We start from the raw sequence: 24,046 nt of genomic DNA on the forward strand, positions 1-24,046 counted from the left end.
ATAGTTAAAAGTAAAATTGGTGGAACCAGAGAAGATAATATAGCCAGCAGGACACTTCACTAACAAGCATCCCACTGGGTTTGATCCCTGGTACCACATATGGTCCCTGTAGCCCGGCCAGGAGTGATTCCTGAGCATAGAGCCAAAAGTAAGCCCTGAACACAGTTGGATGTGACCCTCCCTATTTCTTTTGATAAAACTGGGGAGATGGCACAAGGATGGGAAGCAGGATTATCATTTGGCTGCCGGTACTACATGGTCAAAAGCACTTCCAGGTGTAACCCTAGTGGCCCTGAGCAATGCTACGTCGATCCTTGGCATGGCATATGGTTCGCCAGTACCACTAGGAGTGATTTCTGAGTGCAGAGCCAGGAGTAACCCCTGAGCATCACTGGGTGTGACCTCTATGCACAGAGCCAGGAATAAGCCTTAAGTAACACCCAGTGTGCCCCCCCTCAACTACCAAAATTAATGGTGATTGTTTTCAAAGGACACAGGAAAGAGTAAGAAGGGGTTATAACTCTCCAGAATTATGATAATTTGCATGCCACAAAATGGTGTGTCTTGGAACATATCAAATAAAAATGTGTAATTCTGAAATGATACTCAAAAACAAAGAAAGTCAGAGAAAAATATGTCATCTTTTGATGCAGCTGATAAAACAATTTCTTAGACAATGGGAAATTAAGGGGAAAGAATTCAGTATTTATCCTCTCTTTACAATAGAAACTGTATTTCATGGCCACCAAATAGTTCAGATTGGCAGAGAAAGTTCCCTTAGAGAAGAATATCAGCTAGTAAAGGAAGTGAATCAGATTAAATTAGAAAAATATTATTTCTCAAACTTTAATGAAATTACTAATTCAGGAAGAGATTATCAATTGTGATAAAAATCATTAAACGGATGAATAATGGGAAACTGGATGGGACCATAAAGACAGTAATCCCCAATTCCTTATTTTCCATACTCAGAAAAGAAAGCAAAGTTGCTTGATGGAGAGGCTAAACACACATGCGTTTAACATACGTGTCAAGTTCAGTAGTATTTTTTATTTCTTTTTGGGTCACACCCAGCAATGCTCAAGGGTTACTCCTGGCTCTGCACGCAGGAATTACTCCTGGTGGTGCTTGCGGGACCATAAGGGATGCCAGGGATCAAACCTGGGTCAGCCACGTGCAAGGCAAATTCCCTACATGCTGTACTATTGCTTCGGCCCCCAAGTTCAACAGTATTGGAGGTGTCTTCTGCTATAATTCAACATGAAGTACTCTGTTAATATGCAAGGATTTCTAGTTAAAATACTTGTTATCACAGTGTGTCTTTAGAGATTACAGGAAATACAGGAGGTAGAGGAACAAACTAATGACACCACGAAGAACCAACTAGACAAGCATCAAAGCCGAATATAGTACCTCTACATAGAACCTAACTGGGTTTCTTCATAAGTAATAATTTCTTCTACAAAAATAAAACTAGAACTAAAATAAAATTAGAACAGTAAACTAGAACTAAAACTTGAGGGACTTAAAAATTAAGTATAGGGGCTGGAGAGATAGTACAGACAACCTTGGTTTGATCTTTGACATCCCATATGGTCCCTTGAGCATGCCAGAAGTGATTCCTGAGTACAGAGTCAGAAGGAAGTCCTGAGCATTATTGGGTGTGGCACAATGTTTGGCTCTTGACTGAAAACTGGCCAGGATAGACCAGCTCTAAAAGACATTGGGATCAGTTGGGAAATTGATCAGCATATCAGGTTATAAGAAAACAAATTACTTTCTCTCTTTTTATTTTTTATTTTTTTTGCTTTTTTGGGTCACACCCGGAGATGCACAGGGGTTACTCCTGGCTCTACACTCAGGAATTACTCCTGGCAGTGCTTGGGGGCAAATATGGGATGCTGGGAATTGAACCCATGTTGGCCACATGCAAGGCAAATGCCCTACCTGCTGTGCTATTGCTCTAGCCCAACAAATTACTTTCTCAAAGAAGAAATACAACTGGTCAAAATTCATAAAAAAATTCTCTACATTGCCAATCATCAGAGAGATGCAAATCAAAACAACAATGAGATATCATCTCACACCAGAGAGACTGACATACACCGAAAAGAACAAAACCAACCAATGCTGGTGTGGATGTGGGGAGAAAGGGATTCTTCTTCATTGTTAGTGGTAAAACCTTTTTGGAAAACAATATGGGAATTCTTCGAAAAGCTAGAAATTGAGCTTCCATATCATCCAACAATACCACTTCTGGGAATATACCCTGGAAGCCCAAAGTGCACTTCTATGTTCATTGCAGCACTATTGACAATAGCCAGAATCTGGAAATAACCTGAGTACGGGAGAACGGATAACTGGTTAAAAAACTATGGTATATCTACACAATGGAATACTATGCAGCTGTTAGGAAAAATGAAGCCAGGAAATTTGTTTGTAAATGAATGGACATTGGGAGTATCTTACTGAGTGAAATGAGTCAGAAGGAGCGGGAAAGACATAGAATGATAGGTATCATTTGTGGGATATAAAAAAAAAATCATAACATGTGACCAGTACCCAAGGACAGGAGAAACAAGGGCCAGGGCGATTGGTTCATAGTTGGAAGCCTACCTCAAATGCAGGGGAAAAGGTAGAGAAGGGACCACCATGAAAAAGATAGTTGGAAATGATCACTCTAGATAAGAACTGTGTGCTAAAAATGGTAAAGGAACAAACATGATAACCTTTCGGTACCTGTACTGCAAATCATAATGCCCCCAAAGGGGGACACGAGAGAGAAAGAGAGAGATAGAGAGGTGGGGGGAAGGTGCCTGCCATAGAGACAGACTAAGGGAGGTTGGCAGGAGAGAAACTGGGGACATTGGTGGTGGGAAATGTACACTGGTGGAGGGATGGGCATTGGAACACTCTATGATGGAAACCAACCATGATAAGCTTTGTAACTCTGTATCTCATGGTGATTCAAAGAAAAGAAAAGAAAAACAAATTAAAATGGGAGATCATTAACTAAATATGCTGTGAAATAGAGCATATACAATTGTTGCAGAACAGAGTATGACTTTAAACAAAATGGAGTATGCACATCTACAGAGAAAGATCTAGAAGGATTGCTACCAAGATGCTAACAAAGATGACTGTGGGTGAGTGGGGGGGGAAGTAATGTGAAAATAAAATATATTACCCTCAGTTTCCATAACATGCATATAACATTATATCTATTCTAATAAAAATATTTATTATTTATATAACATATATAACATTATATCTATAATAACAAAAATGTTTTTGGGGGATGCGGTTCTCAAGCAGTGCTTAGGAGGCAGTTGTTGGTCAACCAGACCTGAGACTCAATGAGAGGGCCAGAGGCTGCTATGCTGCTCAAGGCCCTGTGATGTTGGGTATTACCCAGGCCACTAATGAACCAGGGTCAGCCACATGCGAAGTATGCTCCTTTAAGCCCTTTACTATACCTCCAGTCCCAAAAAGTATTCTTTAGTATTAATAGTATTATTTACAAGACAATCCTGGCGCCAGAGAGATAGCTGTGGACATGCTTTGAATGCAAGAGGTCAGGGTTTGATCAGGGTATAGCAGAGTCTTTGTGAGGAATACCTCTGGAGCACAGAGCCTGGGGTAGTCTCAAGGCACTGCCAGGTGTGACCACAGAAAACAAAAGCAAAACAATAAAATCAAACTAAGACTTAAAGATAGCAAACATAGCGTTTTCCAAAAAAGAGTAAAAAGGAAGTATAACTTATATCAATGTATAAAGAGGATCCAATCTCTGGAAGGCACACGGATAAGGTGGATTAGAAGGCATACAAATTCTTTAAAGGGAAATGTTAGCTTTTGCATGAAAAAGACAAACAAACCAGAACTCAACTAACAAACACATTAGAATACAATGGTTTTGGTATTATTTAATTCATTTTAAAAATGAAAAAGCCCTCATTTAAAAAATAATTTTTAGGAACTATTGGTATTTTATCTAGCTTTTTAAATGAATTTACTCAAATGACAAACAGGACAAATATTATAGGAATTTATAATTATTTTTGGTTTCAGGGCCACACCCAGCAAGTCTCAGGGTTTATTCCTGGTTTTGTGCTCAGGAATCACTCCTGGTAGAGCTCAGGAAACTGTATTGAGTGCTGGTTTCAAACTCAGGATGGCCATGTGCAAGGTAAGTGCTTTACCTACTCTTTGGCTGCGGTAATTTAAAGTATAAATATGAATTAAATAAATAAAAATGATGTTGAATAAACCCATAAGGTTTGGAGGAACACCTTTCCAAAAATTCATTTGGAAAACAATGTTATGTGGTGCATCACAGTTGCTTTTTTGCTTTCACACTTTATTTTCCTATCTCTATGCTGTGAACACTACTTTGTGACACATTTTGAGGCACCAAATTACTGTGTTCATAGAAAAATCAAATATCAAATTTTCATGTTAGACCTCCTATTTTAAAATGCATCACTGATGAACGAGCATGCGTGAAGGAAAGATGAATGAATTTTCAGGGATGCTGATTAGACCGCGTCTTTTGAAAAGTCGCAAAGGAAGCAAGTTGCCGTGTAAGGTTTCAGGATTTTCTTATCAGCTCACCTTGGTTTTAGCTATTGAACTTGTAAAAAAGGAATAACAAAGTGAAATGAAAGAGTGTCTGGTTTTGCTTTGGCAGGTTCCAGTCTTCTCTTCAAAGCGAGTAAACATGTTTTCAAGAATTCTTTGAATAATTGCACTTATGTTTTCAATTGTGATGAACTCAGTTGATTCTCTGACTCTGGCAGAGGCCTGATTAGGAAGTATAGTTCACTTCCTGGAGGGTGGCTCAAACAGTCAAAGCTTTTGTTTTTAATGTCTTACTGAAAAATTGGGCGGATTTCTGGTTTATTCTTTTTTTTTTCTTGCAAAGACAGTAGCATGCCTATAGGAAAAGTAACTATTTCCCAAAAGTCAACATTGGGAAAAATTTTTTTTTAAATCAATAACTCTTTGTTTTCTGTATTCATAATCCAAGGTTCTGATCATTTCCTTAGAAATATGTCTATTATGTAAAATGTATTTTCCCTTATAACATATTAAGTCGTCAATTTAGTTTAGTAAATTTTTTGTTTCTTTGTTTTGGAAGGGGAGAGACTTTGGGTCACATTGGGCAGTGCTCGGGCTCTGCTACACACAAGATAAGCACATTAATAACTGCAATATTTCTCAAGCCATTGAAATAGATTAATTTAAAGAAAACATTGAAGCAATATATTAAAAAATTTGAGAAATTATCAATAAAAAAGTCAAGGGTTTAGGTCACTATTTGTTTTTTTTTTTAAGGTAGAGAAGGTGGTTTATTAATAGCTTCAATCACGAATATGTTTATGTTTCCCATATTAATTTTTTTCTCTTTTTTTTATATACCAGAAGGTGCTCAGGGCTTATGATCACTCTGGAACCATATGGAGTGACAGGGATTGAACCTGGGAAAGCATCTTACCCACTGTGCTATCTGTTGGGTCCCATGTTTCCCTAGTTTATCAATCAAAGATCACATATGACTTTGTAAGAATATAACTGTGGTTTCCTGGACTTTGAGTCATAAGGAACAAAAGCAGAATATGAATTATGTACCTAATTCTGCACTGTTATTAAGGCACAGAAATAGGGCTGGATGAGAGGATTTTAAACATTTGACTGCTCTTTTGATGGGATGTTACTATGATTTGGGAACTCATGGCAGGTATTGGAGACAACATGGCATGAAGAATGTAAAGTGGACAGGTGAGAATCCCATGTCTCCTTGCTTCTCTCTCTACCTCTGCCAGAACATTTTAAGGTGAAAATTTTCCTCCATTCCAAGTTTCTCTAAATGTCTATGCTTTTTTTTTGTTTATTTCTGCTGTTTCTAATTTGAAACCCAAATGACAATTTAATGAAAAACAAGATGATGAGAACTTGAGAATTGTTTTTTATCCAGGAGAAACAGATGCGTCTCATACAATAGTAAAAATGAATTTAATATTATTTGCACAGATGGACTTTTGCATTTGAACTTCCTCTGGGAGCAAGTTCTACCCAGGCCACTGTAACAGAAACCTAGCTTTCAGATAAAGTGCTCATGGCAGATAAATTCATGAAAGTGCTTTCTAGTCTACTGGAACCTGAGCTGTGGGAGATTTCTCTTTTAGGACAGAGAATATGATATTGCTGGATTACAAATATATTACTTTTAGAGAGCATGTGAAGAGAAATAATTTTTTGATGTTAGCTCAAAGAATTCCAGTTGGATTCCCCTGCCAGAAGTCAGATGGTCAAAAGGAGAGATGCGCTTACTGAGTTGATTTTAGGTTGGTTCAGACAACCAGCAATAAGACAAGCAGCAAATCAGTATAGACAAGGTAGTAACCAAGTCAGGCAAGTTTGGTACTTACCAGGGTTGAGGACTGGGCAAGTGCAGCCTCTGGTAGTCCATGATTCTGGATACAATGTTCGCTTTCCTCGTAAAATTTTCAATTTGGTAGATTTCAAGACTTTTTTAATATTTACATTTACCTCAGCATGCGATCCTTTATCATGAGCTGTTAAAATCTTTGCTTTTAGCACTGCAACAATAAAATTGCAAAAGTCAAAATGCACTTGAACTGGGGAAGAATGTTAACTTAAAGAATATCAAATGAAATGTCCTATATTATTAGGAATGTTCTTACTGGCTCATCTGTGTCTTGATGGAAGATTCTGAGTAAGGACAGAACCCCACACTAGCATAGGGTTCCCAAGGGGCTATCAGGCAGCCCAACTTTATAGAATCATGAAATCTGTTAGACTTCTAAGGGCTTTTTTTTTTTTGCTTTTTGGGTCACACCCAGCTATGCACAGGGGTTACTCCTGGCTCTGCACTCAGGAACTACTCCTGGCGGTGCTCAGGGGACCATATGGGATGCTACTGGGAATCGAACCTGGGTCAGCTGCTTGCAAGGCAAATGCCCTACCCACTGTGCTATCGCTCCAGCCCCCTAGACTTCTAAAGGGTTCTTAAGAGCTCCTTTAGTCTTATGCATGAAGAGGCAATTTTTAGGAAAGTTAAAATAGCAACTCAAAATGGTATCATTTGTTGTTTAAAGGTCCAGTTTTGACAAAAACTTGGAGAAGATGAATGCCTAAAGTGTGCATAGCATAGCACTTTGCTCAAGGCTGATGTAAAATAAATATTTGCTACTATTTTTCTCTTAGACTATATATAAAATTAAGGAGTAAGGATCTTCTCTATTCACTACTATAAATCAATAAATATTTACCAAAGGAATAAGCAAATGAATCCTTTTTTTTTTATCGATAAATTCATAGAATGAGGAAGTGAGAATCATTTTTTCCATGCTTGTAAAAATACTGCACTTAATAAGACCAAAGTAGGGGCTGGAGCAATAGCACAGCGGGTAGGGCGTTTGCCTTGCATGCCGCTGACCCGGGTTCGATTCCCAGCATCACATCTGGTCCCCTGAGCACTGCCAGGGGTAATTCTGAGTACAGAGCCAGGAGTAACCCCTGTGCATTGCTGGGTGTGACCCAAAAAGCAAAAAAAAAAAAAAGACCAAAGTATATTATTACAAAGTTAAGAGCATTCCAAGTTCTCTTTAGTAGCAAATATAAAAGATGCCTACATGAGGGCCATAATGTGGTTCAATGGCCAAGCACGTGCTTTGCACTTATGAGATCTCAGTTCACTCTCTGGTACCACAAAACCAGAAGAAAAATGTCAATGTGTTCATAAACTCAAAGAGCCCCTTATTTGATCATAAAGAAGCAGTTTGATATTTCCACTCAGCTGATTAACTTTGAACTCAACAGTCCTTTTTTTGTTTGTGATAGTAAATACTATTCCCTATAAATAATTTTTTTTCAAATTGGTTACATTTTTCACAAACTTTTTTCTACCTAGCTGAATTGATGAGAATATACAGGTAATTTTAAATAAGATACATGAGACATTTATGTTGACTTTCTAATCTTTTACGAGATTAAATACAATGTCATCAACATTTAATTTCAGAAATAGTGACAAAATTTTCTCTTCATTTTAATGTGTATTTCTGACTGTATGAATTATGAAACAATAAAAGCCAAATATGTGTGGTTGGGAGATAACTCAAAGGGCTGGAGCGCATACTTGACATGCACAGGACCCAGGGCCCAAACCCAGCACTGCACAGTATCCCTACCACCTCCAGTGAAGCTTTGGTGCCCGAGCACTATAGAGAGGCTTCTCCACTGAAAGAATATGTTGGCAAGAGTAGGTGTCCAGCATGCTTAACAGGAAACATAAAACCACTTAGACTTTAGTGATAGGAACTTTCTTTCTTTAGGGAAGTGACATTTTCCTTAGTAATGTATTTTCCTGGTATCTGAATGGTAGATACATCTAGATTTTACAGAGAATTAAGGGAAGAGACTCAGGTGGACAGCTGGTCTCACTGCCTCTCAATACATATCCTCTTCCTCTCCCTACCATTTATCTACCACCTACCTACCATTTACCTCACCTCCACCAATGTAGTGTGTGCAAGCCAAAGTGTGTTGTGTTTTTCAAAAATTTCACTTTATGGAGAAGGGGCATCATCCTTATTTTTTAAGGTGAGGAAATCTGTAGATGTTAAGTGACCCAACAATAAACCAGAAATAAAATCCTTGTAAGTCTGAAACCAAATCCAAATTCTTCATTCCTGTGAGATTATGCTTTAAACAGATATCTCTATAGTATTATTAGATAATAAATAGGAACAGAAATTATATAGATGTCTAGAAACTTTCATTTTAGCATACCTTGATAATAAATATCTATAAGAAGAGATTGTATGCCATTCACTCACTCCCCTTGTTTACTGTCTGCCTCTTCACCTTATAGTGGGAGGGTCTGATCTTTGCTCATTTTGCCCTTATCAGAATGTTCAGCGTAATCTTTATTAGGAAAGTCTAAGGCCAGAACATTCACTGTGTCTGGTATTATTCCAGAAGACACATGATTTGATTTATTGAATTATTTCCTAAAAAACTCTTTGTACTTAGTTTGAATAGATTCTCAGAAGTGTTCAAGGATTTCAAACTCACCATATGAGTATTTCATTCCACAAAATGCTTTTGAGTTTCCTAACACCTGTTCTTTACAGTCACATTTACCTACAGAAAGCAAATGGAAGTGGTTTTAGATTTTCAGAATTGAAGCAGGGGTAGGGGGAGAGGGGAATCAGGAAATAATAATAATATAATACCTTGAGACTTGAGTGAGTCACATAGCATAATACATAAATACCAAGGAACCACGAAAAGTCATTCAAAAGATGTAGTTATTCTTGGATTGAATTACTGTTCACTAAAGCACTGACTTTAGAGAAACAAAGAAAGATAGAAACAATTATGTAGTTAATGCTTTAAGTAGGGCTGGAGCGATAGCACAGAGGGTAGGACATTTGCCTTGCATGTGGCCAACCTGGGTTCAATTACTCTGCCCCTCTTGGAGAGCCTGGCAAGCTACCGAGAGTATCCCGCCCACATGGTAGAGCCTGGCAAGCTCCTCGTGGCGTATTCGATATGCCAAACACAGTAACAACCAGTCTCACAATGGAGACGTTACCGATGCCCACTCGAGCAAATCGATGAATGGGAGAACAGTGCAACAGTGCTATGCTTTAAGTGACTATTATGACAAATCTTATTACAATATTATAATATTATATTAGGTAGTCCTTTGGTAGTCCTTTGAAAGTAACGAGCTGGAGCGATAGCACAGCGGTAGGGTGTTTGCCTTGCGTGCAGCTGGCCTGGTTGAGCCAGGTCCTATTCTTCTGGCCCTCTTGGAGAGCCCAGCAAGCTACCAAGAGTATCTTGCCCACACAGCAAAGCCTGGCAAGCTCCCCGTGACGTGTTCAATATATGCCAAACACAATAACAACAAATCTCAAAATGGAGACATTACGGGGCCTGCTCGAGCAAATCGATGAACAACGGGAGGATGGTGGTGGTGGTGGTTGCAAGTAATGCTGTACCATTGAAAATAATATATATAAGGCATAGGTCATGGTGTATAAAGAGTAAAAAAGTACCATTTTGTCTCTTTAGACTACAATTCAGTAAGATGAATAAAGCAAGTATATAAACAGTGACAAATGTTAAGACAGGTACAATATACTTGAGAGGGTTACATGTTGGGATTATGGAAAAAGAGTGAATAAAGAAGATTTTGGTGGTGGCTGGTCCTGGAGGTCTTCAGCTGCCGGGGCCCTGGCCAGGGCGGGGAGGAAAGCTCAACCTGCTCCCCTCCAAGGGGCCCCAGCGAGGAATAGCCAGGCGCGGGGCAGGAGACTGTGCTCTTCTCCTCCGGGAGCTGGTTTTTATAGTCTCAGCGCATTCGCGGCCACGCGACATCTTATTATGACATCTCATTCCTACTTTGACAAACTGACAGGCTACCTAATGTAGCCTGCCCACATGGCAGAGTCTGGCAAACTCCCCGTGGCGTACCCAATATGCCAAATACCAGTAACAATGATGGGTCTCATTCTCCTAAAGAGCCTTGAACATAACCTCAGGGCCAGGATGAAGGAGACGTTACTGGGGCCTGCTCGAGGCAATCGACGAATAACAGGATGATTTGTGATTTGTGATTGTGTGAAAGAAGATTTTGAAATAGATTTTGAAGAATAGGTGGGACATGTTCTCCCAACAGTTAAGATTATGCATTACAATGATTAGGTATGAGATATTTGTCAGGTTCTGAGGAAGAGTTTTAAAATGCTTTTGCACATTGTTTTTATGTAGCATTTTCACATTTCTATTTCCTTAGACAGTCATCCTTGAGGACGATGGTTGTTCACCTTTATATTACTAGAGCCCAATAGATAGAATTGTCATCACCTACTTCACCATTAGGTATCATTTTATTTCTTCCTCTCCTTTCCCATTATGCCCACAAATATTGCATTTCATAGGCACTAAGGGGCAGACATTAACATGTACTGAAGAACACTCTACACCAACAACTATTTTAAGTGTTCCATATTTGTTTACTCGTTTAATACTCTAACAAGCAGAACTTTGATAGGAACATAGTGGGAAAAAAAGTGAGTTAAGAAATACAAGAGAGAAGTTATACAGTATGATATGGTCTGATATTTGTGAGACAGTGGTTCTATTTATTTGAGGAACAAATTACATTGATATTAGAAGGTATCAAGAAAGACCTTGACTGAGAGTCATTTAGAGCCTGAAATGAATTTGCTGATGGGGGACTTTCAGAGCTACCAATTTAAACAAGGTACATAATTTTTTTAAAAAATATATGTGGAAATGATGGTGCTGAAGAATTAGTACAGTGAACAGGTGCTTGTCTTGCATAAGCTGATTGGAGCCTAGTTGCAAGGACTACATATTGTCCCTTGAGGCCACCAGGAGTGATTTCTGAGTGAGAAGCTAGATGTAAATCTTACATATGGCCAGATGTGGCACCCCCAAAAGTAGAAATTAATCTGAATTTACTATATAGAAAATATTTGAGTGGAAAGAAAATGGCGGCAGGGATTAGAATTAGAAGTCAGTGAAATGGTAACAAGAGCAACTAATTTGAGAGCCAACTATAAATCACAAACTATATTAGGAATTTTATCCTTATGATCTTATTTAATCTATTTAATAGTCTGACGAGATAGGCATTATTAACATAAAAAGTGGAGGTAGAGAGAAGTTATTTAGCTTGTTCAAGGCAACACAGCTAACATGCAGAGAAGCCAAATTTCAAGCCTGGATTTTAGAGAATTTGAAACCCAAGGCCTTTCAATTCTATCGTCTTTATCAGATAGAATGTGGATCTGAGAAGCAGCTGTAGGTCTAGAATGGAATAAATACCATAAAATACGTTAGTGTTAGGGTCTACAAATATTGTCAATGGATATGAGTGTGGACGAGGAAGCATAAAAATGAACTTGATATATATATATATTTTTTTTTAATTCAAGGCGACAGGACTGTAGTGTTGCTTATAAAATAAGGGATTTTGGAGAGAACATCTTAAGGGCAAAAACGTTAAGGTTGGTAGCTGCAATCAATGATCTAACTTGATAATTGAAAGGATGCAGAGTAACTAAGAGAAAGGAGAAATTGCAAACCAATACTCAGAAAAAACAATAGGGCCAGAGTGGTAGTACAGTGGGTAGGATGTTTGCCTTAAACAAGGCTGACCTGGATTCGATCCTCAGAATTCCATATGGTCCTCCAGCACTGCCAGGAGTAATTCCTAAGTGTAGAATTAGGAATTACAGGAATTACCCCTGAGCATTGCCAGCTGTGGCCAACATTTCTTCTCCCCGCTCCTTCCCCCGCTGCAAAAAAGTCTAAAAAAAAGTAATAAAAGCCAACAAAAATTTTAGGAATAGAACATTTGATTACCCTCTCCAAGACTGTGTATTAATGGGAAAAACATGGTTTCCCCAACGCAACTTGTATTGCGCTACCAGAGAAATAGCAGCAAAGAAGAGCAAATGGATCTGACCAAGGATAAAACCCCAATGATCTAAAGGAGAAGATAATGAATGAGTGAAGTCAACAGAACATTTAGTAAGAAATGGGAGTATGATTCTGGTGAGACTGGTTAAGAGGACCTGTTAGGTTGCGATGCAGTGCCATATTAGCTCTATCAAGGTGTTCCAGGAAACAGAAAGCAGGCTTACAAGTAGAAAATAACCATTGTATTAAATAGTGAGAAATAAAAATCTAAGGTGCTTAACATGAGCTGTGGTGATTTGTTAAGTAATACTGCTTATGGCTAATGCATGGCTGGGAAGATTAGTTATTCAGAAATTGTGGGAACTTAAGCTGACAGCTAACTGTCACTGATAATTTCACCAAAGCAGGGAGAGAGCATAGTAACCACCAAGTTCTAAAACCTAAAGGAATTTTAAATGGTACAAAGTATTCTTCAATATATGTCTTCTCTTTAGCTTTTTTTGCCTATAACACACACACAAGTCTGTCATTTGAAGCTCCTTCTTTGGCTGCCTTCCAGAACCTCTTTTCATACGATAAAGATTCAGACATTCACATTTCTGTTGAATGAATCTTGGTTGATCAAGCTTCAACCCAAATGTTTTCTTAAAAGAAATCTGGCAGGGGAGAAAAACTTGTTTACTTAGATTAAAAAAAAATTAAAGGGCATTATTTACAGTTCTGTGATACAAGTTCAAACCAGTTTTGTTGTTCAGGAGCAAAATCTTACATCTGATATTCTCTTTCTCATAGAAAGTATCAGAAATGAAGGGTATCTTGTTCGAATGGTGCATTATACTTCCAGTAGAACTGCTTTTATAGAAACTACTAATAGTGTAGGATCAGCCTTCCTCAAAATATCCAGGTGGTTTGTTTTTTTTCCCTCAAGATGACCAGAGCAGCGTTTTGCTGCTGAGATTACTGAGGTCATGCAGTTCTCAAAAGAAACTGTTGTTATTACCTTAAAGAATGAAAATTGCATAGATATAGGGTCAACTCCAGAAATAGCTTTGTTTTGAAAAAAGAAAAAAAAATGGTGAAACAAAACAGAGCAAACATCTAGAGTAGAGGTGGGAAACATCTGGGTCTTGGGCTGTATAAGACCCATGAAGTTATGTGATCTGGCCCTGGTAAATGATGGAACAGATACGTCTTTGGCTGCCTGGGACTGTCCGTTTGTGCTGTATGGTCTGTGAATAAAGTTGTAACTATCCAAATGGTCCTTGGTAGACAAAAGCTTCCCCAGCACTGATCTAAGAGCAGTGTCTCTCCGTTAAGGCCCATAGGTCACCCCCTATTGAGCCCCCATGGTATTCAAAGGGGTAACAGATGAAAGTCATGTAAATGGGGGGGGCTTCTACATGAAATTAAAGGAGCAAACCATAAGACGGTGGGGGAGGGGAGTTACAGGGAGAAAAATAGGTCAGAAGAGGAACACAGTCCAGAAGAGTCTGAGAAATATTGATCTAGAAGAGAAATTTGGTAAATAAAATCATTGCCTCCTTATTATTTGAGTTCCCTCTTCTCTCCTTGACACCCCCATCGCATTTCAGAGTTCAAGTCTGAACTCCAAGTTTGTCCCATTTCCTTATTATGTGTCAGTCTGGAATTAAACACAGTCCTTTTCTTTTGCTACTCTGCGTAATGTTCATTTGCTTGCCTGGCCCCTGATCATGGGAGATGTTTCCCCCTTGCCCCTGTGGGAGGCACAAGTATGAGAATGAGTCACATCATCACTCTCTGTGTTGCAAAAAGGTACCCAGCAACACTGGTCTCTACTCAGTGGGAATATTGCTGTTTCACAGGAAACTGAATGTCTCCTCACCTTGGAGCTCATCCAGAAGAATTTCAGAGACTCTCTGGGGATTGGAAAGACTAACAGCTGCTGTGGATGTGGAAGCTGGGGTCATTTGGATGCCAGCATGTCATGTGTTCAGTGAGGGTACTGTGGCACTCAGAAACCTGGTGACTGACTCCACCCACAGATGTCCTATGGTCCTGAAAACCAAATTCTTACCGACTTGACTTAATAGACAAAGCTGAAGAATTATGATCATCAACTATGTCAGAGAAAATAGAAGAAAAGTGAGAAAAGTGATATTCAGAGTTCAAATTCTAGAATATAAACTATGGGGGGTTAAAGCAAACGATTAATGGGAGGCGGTTTTGCTGTTTTTTTTTCCTCAAATGTCAAAAAGATCAGTGTGGCAACTTCCTATTACCTTTCCTTCCCCACCTTTCTTCCTGTTGTGAAGGAAATGAAATCATTAGGAAATGACCGTGAGAATAGGGGAAATGGTAAAAGTATGATACAAAATTGAAATATCAGTGTTTCTCACACTTAGGTTCTTGATTCCTGAGAGCTTTCTCAGTTCTCCCTAAGTACGGAATGAAATTGTGATTTTTTCCTCTGTTCAGGCACACTGGCCTTCTTACTGCTTCCTGAGCAAGTCAGCCTTATTTCTACTTCTGCACTTTCCAGCAGTTGTATTTATGCTTAATTTCTCTTCCCTGTTTATCAGTACAGCCTCTTTCCCCTTATATCCTCCAGACTCTTTTCCCCAAAGTTACCTTTCACAGAGCTTTCCTTAATCATCCTGTTCAAAGTATGCTTCTCCTGAGTACTTTTCTTCCATTTTTGCTTTATGTCTGTAGCACTGTAGCACTATCCTCCCTTTTTTCATTGATTTGCTCGAGCGGGCACCAGTAACATCTCACAACAAATTGTTGTTACTGTGTTTGGCATATTGAATACGTCATGGGGAGCTTGCCAGGCTTTGTCGTGTGGGTGAGATACTCTTGGTAGCTTGCCGGGCTCTCTGAGAGGGGCAGAGGAATCGAACCCATATGATACTAAATATAATTATGCTAATTTTTTACTAATTTATTTATTAAACATCTTCCTATGCAAGAATGTAAGCCCTCAGAGGCTGAGATTTTGGTCATTGTTCAATTGCCATGTATACAGCATAGGTTTGCTCGAGCGAGCCCAGTAACGTCTCCATTGGAGACTTTGTTGTTACTGTGTTTGGCATATCGAATACTCTCGGTAGCTTGCCGGGCTCTCCGAGAGGGGCGGAGGAATCGAACTCGGGTCGGCCATGTTGGCCGCTTGTAAGGCAAACGCCCTACCCCCTGTGCTATCGCTCCACAAGCGGCCAACATGGCCGACCCGAGTTCGATTCCTCCGCCCCTCTCGGAGAGCCCGGCAAGCTACCGAGAGTATTCGATATGCCAGACACAGTAACAACAAAGTCTCCAATGGAGACGTTACTGGGCCTGCTCGAGCAAATCGACGATCAACGGGAGGGCCTTTACCTTTACCTTTACCTTACAGCATAGGTATGTATAATAACTATACTTAAAAAATACTTATAGGATGAATGAACTCCCAAAGAATAGGTACAAATTTATAAGATATTTACAAGTAGGAAATTCAAAGAAAAGGAAACCTGGATGATAGAGAAATGATACCAAAAAATTACTTAGCTTTTTTGTAACCATGAAAATGCAATTTAAAATGGTCAGATCCCATTTCATAATCTCAGATTGGCAAAAACTGAAAGGTTTGATAATATTAACTTAGAAGTATAATAAACATTAAATGAGCTAAATTTTGCCTTTATTTATGATTTAAAAGAGTGCTTGACGTCTTGTATGTACTACAGAAGCATTTGTTAAATAAATACAAATTATTAGTGGTAATGAGGAATAACAGATGTCAACATGTACTGGTGGAAAGTAAATCTATACCAGAGCAATTTGGCATATGTGGCAGATTGACAACAAGTACCCTCACATCCCTACAGTTGTACCTTAGAACAGATGCCAAACAACATTTTAAATAAAGGGTCATGTCACTGTCACCCCGTTGTTCATCAATTTGTTCGAGCGGGCCCAGTAACATCTCCATTTTGAGACTTGTTGTTACTGTGTTTGGCATATTTACTATGTCATGGGTAGCTTGCCAGGCTTTGCCGTGTGGGCGAGATACTCTTGGTAGTTTGCCAGGCTGTCTGAGAGGGGTGGAGGAATTGAACCCAGCTCGGCCGGGCTGGCTGCATGCAAGGCAAATGCCCTACCGCTGTGCTATCCCTCCGTCCAAATAAAGGGTCATATAATAAATATATTGGGTTTTATAGAACATGAAGGAAAGATCAAAGATATTATGCTGGTGCTTATATCTGTATTTATGATTTAAAAGAGAGCTCGGCCTCTTGTATGTACTACAGAAGCATTTGTTAAATAAATACAAATTATTAGTTGTGATGAGGAATAACAGATATCAACATGTGCTGGTGGAAAGTAAATCTATACAACCAGAACTATTTGGCAATATGTGGCAGATTGACAACAAGTACCCTTGCATCCCTACAGTTGTATCCTAGGATAGGCGCTAAACAACATTTTAAATAAAGGGTCATATAATAAATATATTGGGTTTTATAGGACATGAAGGAAAGATCAAAGATATTATGCAGGTGCTTATATAACTATTTAAATTGTACCTGATAGGTAAAGGGTAAGGTAAAGGCCCTCCCGTTGATCGTCAATTTGCTCGAGCGGGCCCAGTAACGTCTCCATTGGAGACTTTGTTGTTACTGTGTCTGGCATATCGAATACTCTCGGTAGCTTGCCGGGCTCTCCGAGAGGGGAGGAGGAATCGAACTCGGGTCGGCCATGTTGGCCGCTTGTAAGGCAAACACCCTACCGTTGTGCTATGGCTCCAGCCCTATTGTACCTGATAACTCTAAGATTATCCATTATCTAACAGTTGCTATGGATGTGAAAGTCTGGGTCCGAGGATTTGGCCTGAGGACTGAAGTTTGCCAGTCCCCAGTCTTAAGAGATGCCTTAAGTACACACAGTGACATAAAAGAGAACACTTAGGTAATGTGATACAGAACTGTCCTTTTCAACCAGGCACCAGACGATCTCCGGTGGGTCCCAGGATAGCTGAAGGGGGCCACAGTTGAAAATTGTGAGAATTGTGAGAGCGGGTGGGGGGTGGAGTACATGACATGAAACTAGAGAGTCAACTGGTAGGAAAGGGGGGCCACAGGAGGAAAACAAAGTCAGAATGGGGCCTCAGTCAGAAAAAGTTGAGAAAACACTAATAGAACAGTAGAAAAATGGAAATTGCAACTATCTTAGAAAGCAAACAATGGGAGAATAAAAATTGGTACATTTATATAATGGGGTGGTTATATCTAAAAATTGTACAGGTGCAGGTCAAAGACTTTTTAAAAGGTAAGCTATTATACACACAAATTTAGAAACATATGATGATATGTTTGCTAATGTTGTTGGATATAGATTCCATCATGAACTTATAGATTGGTGGATTCTGGGTAGCTTATATTTCTATAACTCCTTAGAATTAAAATGAAAATATGAAACAACTAAGACCAGGCATAAGATTTGGTGACACGGGTAGGCATTGTATTCGGGTGTCACATAATATTTCTGGTGTTTGTGACGCTGAATAATAAAAAATGCTTTTTTTAAGTTATTGTGGTTGAAATCATTTGCTGAACACAGTAGAACCAAATGAAGACCCAATATATTATCCAACATTTGGGTTTGTTTTAAGAAACAAGCTGGTGCTAAGTAGAAAATAAAAAAATCCAAATGTTTGGTAAAATATAAGTGGGGGTATATTTTCGTTACAATTCTGAGCCAGTGTTTTTCCCGTTGAAGATCACCAAACTCTTCACAGCTTTGTCTTGAATCATTGCCACTCAAGATTAGACTGGGAGCTGCCATCATTGATTTTATCTACTTTCTCACCTGAATGTCGAAGTGCAGAAAATCCTTGCTCATCCTCCCATTCCCAAGTGGTTTCACTCTTATTGTGCGTGGACTGGAAGTCAGGGATTTCTTGATACCAGTCTATATCTGTGCTACTAATGGAACAGAAGATGAATTATTTAGCAAGGAATTTCTTAGAACCAGCATGATTCATCCTTTCTCTTTCTAGGCTTGGAATGATTGATACATTCTGTCATTTTCCAAGTCCCAGTGTTTAAGAAGAATAATTTAGTTAGAAAAATGAACTAGACCATATTCCAGATCTTGCCAACACAAATTTCTTGATTTTGGACAAAATGTTTTAGAAATTGTGCAGGGGCTGGGGACGTGACTCGGCGGCAGAGCTCATGCTTTGCTTGTGAAATAACCTGGGTTCAAGTAACGCCTATACAATAGTGATCACTGGCGGCATATGGCATATCAGATTTTCCAAATCTGCCCCGGATGTTCAAATGAATCTGAAAGAGGCAGAGATGGGAACAATGAGCATGCGTCACCTGCTGATGCAGTCTCCAGTGAGGGGGTCGCAGTTTCCAGCGCAGTCGCATGGCCTGCAGCCATAGTATCCGAAGCCCCAGTATCCCATCATGCACCTGTCGCAGTAAGGCCCTGCCACCCCTGGCTTGCAAGGGCAGTCACCATTGCTGGGGTCGCAGAAGGTCACGGAGCTGGAGGGAAGGACCGCTGATCCAACAGGATGGCAGGAACATGCTACAGCAGAGAGGACAGACAAGGACCCATGAGGAATTAGATAGTTTGCATGAAGGCCAAACCCAGCAATCCCCCCCCCCCCCCCAAATATAGTACCATGGAGATATCTTTGGTTCAGCAGGTATGTACTCAGAATTACATTCTAGAGAAGAAAATCTAATCAGAAAAAGCACGCCTCCTGCAAAATAAGCCCCATCATGTCTTCTGAAGCTAAAGGCATTACATTTGAAAGAAGTTTTTCAGTTGCGGTTTTGAGAACAAATCAGCAAAGAAGGTAAGGTACAGTGATCGAGAAAGGGAAAACATCAGGGTACATGGTGTTCTGGAAGTCAGGTACAAGGATGAAGGCAATATTGTGTCTCATGTTGATAGGTCTGTAATGCTGCGGAATGAAGCTAACAATATAAAATGCCATTAGGATCCTTGACAACAGAAGTTTCAGTGGAAGCAGATGGTGGTGAACCTAATAGCAGAGGATCCAGTGGGAACGGAAATCGAGGAGCTTAAGTGTGAGTAGTATGCTCTTTGGAGGAGCATTTTGTACATAAGGGCACAAAAATGTGGGGAAGCCAAAGGTGCTTGGGGATATGAGTACAAGGTTTAGTTTTTGTTGTTTTTAAGATGGGAGAAATGACAGCACTCCTGACATTTGATGTTGATGGGCGTGAGCCAGTAGAGAAGGAGAAAAGGGTAACCAAAAGAGAAATGGGAGAGTTGTTAGACACTTCAGAAAGGAAGGAGGACAGGAATCAGGGGAATCAGAGAAGATGTGAAATTTGCAATTGGTGGAAACCCCATCAGTTCACTGTAACAGAGTGGAAGGTAGGGCACATGGACACACACACAAAAAAGACGTGGACTTTTTCTTTGGGTTCTACTCTTCTGAATCAATCAGGAAGTGAGGTCTTTAACTTAGAAATATAACGAGAGTGGAAGTGGGGGACTGAATGAGAAACCTAGAAAACAAAATGTAATCTCCAGGTGGATCAAGACCACATGTGGGATAAATCATCATGAATTTTTAGTGGCAACAACAAAATGGTTGATTGTGCCTGAAGTCCCATTTAGACCTTCCTTAACCTATGGTGGGGCTCAGAAACTCATCATGTTGAAAACATCCTATGTTGGAAATGCTGGGGAGTATACAGGTACTCTCTCTTGGTGCTCAGCAGTGGTGGCAAGTTTGTGGGGATTAATTTTTCTTTTGGGTCACACCAAGCAATGCTCAGGGGTTACTCCTGGATCTGCACTCAGGAATTACTTGGGGGACTTGGGATGCTTGGGGGATCATATGGGATGCTGGGGATTGAACCCAGGTCGGCTGCGTACAGGGCAAACGCCCAACCTGCTGTACTATTGTTCTGGCCCCACTTGTGGGGATTTGCAAGTTGAAAAGGGGAAGAGAAACTTATTCCAGCTTGGTCTTTGAGTATTTTTCCACTGCATTCCTGAAACATTTAAAACAATGCTTGAGCTTGGGTTTCAATTGTACCTCATGGTGTTTCACTAATAAAAATTTAAAAAAATAATAAATAAATATTTACAATTGCAATTTAAAAAAAACAATGCTTGATTGTGGCATAGGAAACATACCATAACATTTTCTATCTTTTTGTTTGTTTCTGGGCCACATTCAGCTATGCTCAGGAGTTTCCTGGGTCTGCACCCAGGAATCATTCCTGGTGGTGCTCAGGGGACCATATGGGATGCTGGGGATCAAATCCAAGGCAAGCACCCTAACCACTGGGAATGCTCCGACCCCTTCACTTACCATCTTAACATTGCTAAACCTGCATCTTATTCCTGTTCCATTTTATGTTCTTGTCCCTTTAACTAGAAGATACCCTGTTTCCTGCAAGTGTGAAGCTCCTTCCTGCCTTAGTACTACTGACCATGCTTGCACTGCAGCTTCCTCTATCTTTACCCTGCCCTGGCTCCTTCTCCAGTTTTCTCGAGAGTGCTAGCCTCTCTCTCCTCCACAGTGCCTCTGTTCTTTGTATATGTTTCTATTTTGTGGGACTCACACTACATCATTTCTTTTTGTTTATATGCTGATCTCCCTTAGGACTAGACTCTAAACCAATGGACCGAAAGATCTTTATCTTCTTATTTTTGTTTTCAAGGTCCCAGAACAGTGACTGGTACATAGTAGATATCCAAATAAGCACTGGCAGCATGGATGTGGAGAGCATTCCAGTTGTGGGAATCACATGTGAAAGGGCACGGCCTTCTTGGGGAATATGAAACATTCCCCACGTGGGAACCCACATGGTGGGCTTACAGTATACATTGAGGGGCAAATATTGGAAGCTGATGGGTCAGAAGAAACAGCTGTTGAGTTAGTTTGGGGACCAGATTGTACAGGGCCTAATTGAAGAAGCTAAATATCCCGTGGGCATAAAGAACTCTAGGAAGTCAAGTTTTTAAAAGGCACAATTAGAGGCTGAAAAAAGAGAACCAGGGTTAAAGCAGTTATCTTGCATGTGGCTGACCCTGATTGGATCTTTGGGACCTTATAGAGCATTGTCAAAAAATGAATCTAGGGCATAGAGCCAAGAGTAACCCCTGAGTACTGCTGAATGTGACCCAACCTCCCCCAATAGTAAAATATAAAAATGCAGAATTAGGTCATGATAATAACTTAAGAGCCTGGCAAGCTACCGAGAGTATCTCGCCCGCACGGCAAAACCTGGCAAGCTCCCCGTGACATGTGCCAAACACAGTAACAAGTCTCACGATGTTACTCGGCCCGCTGGAGCCAGAGCTACTTTGGTGGCACCGTGAAATAAAGAAGAGTTGAAGACTGTTGGCAAAGAAAACAAAGATATGAGAGAAAAAGAAACTGAGTAAAGGTGGTAGAGGCTGGACCAAGAGAACAGGTGGGAAGTAAATAATTTCTTTCCTTTCTTATGGTGGAATTAGAGGTCTGGGTGAAGGACAAATTAAGTGGATGAGAACTTTAAAGGTTCTAGTTTATGAATATGTTATTGCTTACAAAAGATTTAGACTATAGGGCGAGAGAGATGGCACAATGATTAAGGTGTTTGTTTTTCATATAGTTGGCCTAGGTTCGATCTCAGTGTCACATATGATTCTTTGAGCACAGCCAGGAGTGAATTCTGAGCACAGAGCCAGGAGTTAGCCCTGAGCACAGCCAGGTGTTGCCCCAAAACCAGACAAGATATTCAGAAGACAGACCGAGAGCAAGTTGGGGTACATAGATCCCTGTTGAGGCGGCGAGAGGGAAGGGAGAGAAGAGAGAAGTTTGAGATGCCTGAGGATACACAAATTAATTCAATAACCAAAAACAATAATCTAATATGTATGATCACTCAGCGTTTTGAGAGTTTTTTGCCACTGAGAATGGACATTAGGGTGGCTAGATGAGATTGCCCAGGGATGGTGTGAAGAGAAGACCACAAGGGGGTAATGCTGGAGAACATCCACCTAGTTCAGGCATTGTAAAGATCAGGGATGAGAAGAATAAGGCAAAGAGGGAAAGGAATGGAGAAAGCGTAAGGAAACCAACCAAAAGGTGAGCTAGTGGTGAGAAGTTGACAGTGTCAGCAATGCTAGACGTGGAATGGCAGAATAACTTGGACAGGAGCTCTGCTGACCTCTCTTCGTAAGATGGAACTTCTGTACTGGAAATTGTTATGATAGTTAGAAAATAAAAATGACAAGCAAGCACTCTTCTCTTCCCTCCACCTTTCACCTCACCAGGTGTGAAGCAGAAACCTTCTCCAGTTACCTATCGGTTTATCTTCTTTTTGAAATCATTCTATATTTCAACACAATTGAATATGATGGCTCTTTTCTTAGAAACCTTTAGTGCTTCTAAAAAATAACATTTTCCCTGATAACTCTGATCATTTCTCCATTGCTTCCAAACACATGTTTTATTTTTCTCTGTCAACCAGTTTAAAACACCTTTATGAGGGTCATGGTCCTCATTTACTCTGTAGTGTTTAAAGGTGATGATTTAAGTTTAACTCCTCATTAGATTATTTAACCTTAATGATGCTCATATTTCTATCTTTTATGATTGTATTCAGAAATGAAAGAGAGAAAATATATTTCCCCAGCAGTCAACAAAAATTTGTACCTACTAAAAAGATTGTTTGTTGAATTAAAACATAATGATGAGAAAATTATTTACAAAGGACAATGGAGGAAAATATCATTCATAATTTTTGAAAGGATAACACTGCATGCATTTGCTTAAGACAGCTTTTGCTTATCCTTTTACTTTTTCAACAAACATTTAATGAGCACCTATTCTGCATTAAGTACTGAGCAAACTTCCAGAGGTATAATTTGACGAAGATAGTCTTGGCCCTTGAAGAGATTCATAGTTCAGAAGAATAGTAATTCCCCCCAATCTCTCTCTCTCATATATCTATATCTATATCTATATCTATACATACACACATATATATCTTACCTACTACAAGTAAATAAATATTTTTTTCTCTATGACACTGCTTCTCAAAAGAATAGCTTAATTTCAATTCATATAGTGATTATCACTTCTATTTCTATATTAAATACTCTATTTTTACTTTGGGTTTTGTTATGAGAGTAGGCATTTTCTCTTAAGATAGCAAAGCACTATAGACTTGTCTTGTTTTTAACTAAGAAATAATTTGGAGAGGTAAAGGTAAAAAGGTAAAGGCCCTCCCGTTGATCGTCGATTTGCTCGAGCGGGCCCAGTAACGTCTCCATTGGAGAGATTATCTAATATATAATATGAGTCTATCAAATGTTCTGTGAAGATCAAAAATTAAATAACTTAATCCAATATAAATATTTTATCATTTTGAGGCAATTAAAAATTAGGTATGGTATCATTGAGTTAAGTGGATGTAATTCTTTTTTTTTTTTTTTTTTTTTGCTTTTCGGGTCACACCTGGCAATGCACAGGGGCTACTCCTGGCTCTTCACTCAAGTGGATGTAACTCTTGATAGCAGATACAGGAGTCAGAAGAAAGTCACA

General features: G+C 39.6%; 1 protein-coding gene across 3 annotated transcripts in view; it reads right to left on the minus strand.

The window, feature by feature from the left end:
* NTN4 (netrin 4) overlaps positions 1-24,046 on the minus strand; it is a 132,799-nt gene that overhangs the window by 2,992 nt on the left and 105,761 nt on the right. For 2 of the 3 annotated variants that reach the window (XM_056117455.1, XM_056117450.1), the window contains exons 6-9: positions 18,837-19,050; positions 18,319-18,434; positions 9,103-9,171; positions 6,432-6,602 (exon numbers count right to left, since the gene is read on the minus strand). In XM_056117455.1, the coding sequence (XP_055973430.1) occupies positions 6,432-6,602; positions 9,103-9,171; positions 18,319-18,434; positions 18,837-19,050 (570 nt within the window). The remainder of the gene's footprint in view (positions 1-6,431; positions 6,603-9,102; positions 9,172-18,318; positions 18,435-18,836; positions 19,051-24,046) is intronic. The other variant, XM_056117461.1, reaches the window with a different exon arrangement.

This window comes from Sorex fumeus, unplaced genomic scaffold (genome assembly GCF_029834395.1).
Source record: "Sorex fumeus unplaced genomic scaffold, SorFum_2.1 ptg000003l, whole genome shotgun sequence".
NCBI classification, from domain to species: domain Eukaryota; kingdom Metazoa; phylum Chordata; class Mammalia; order Eulipotyphla; family Soricidae; genus Sorex; species Sorex fumeus.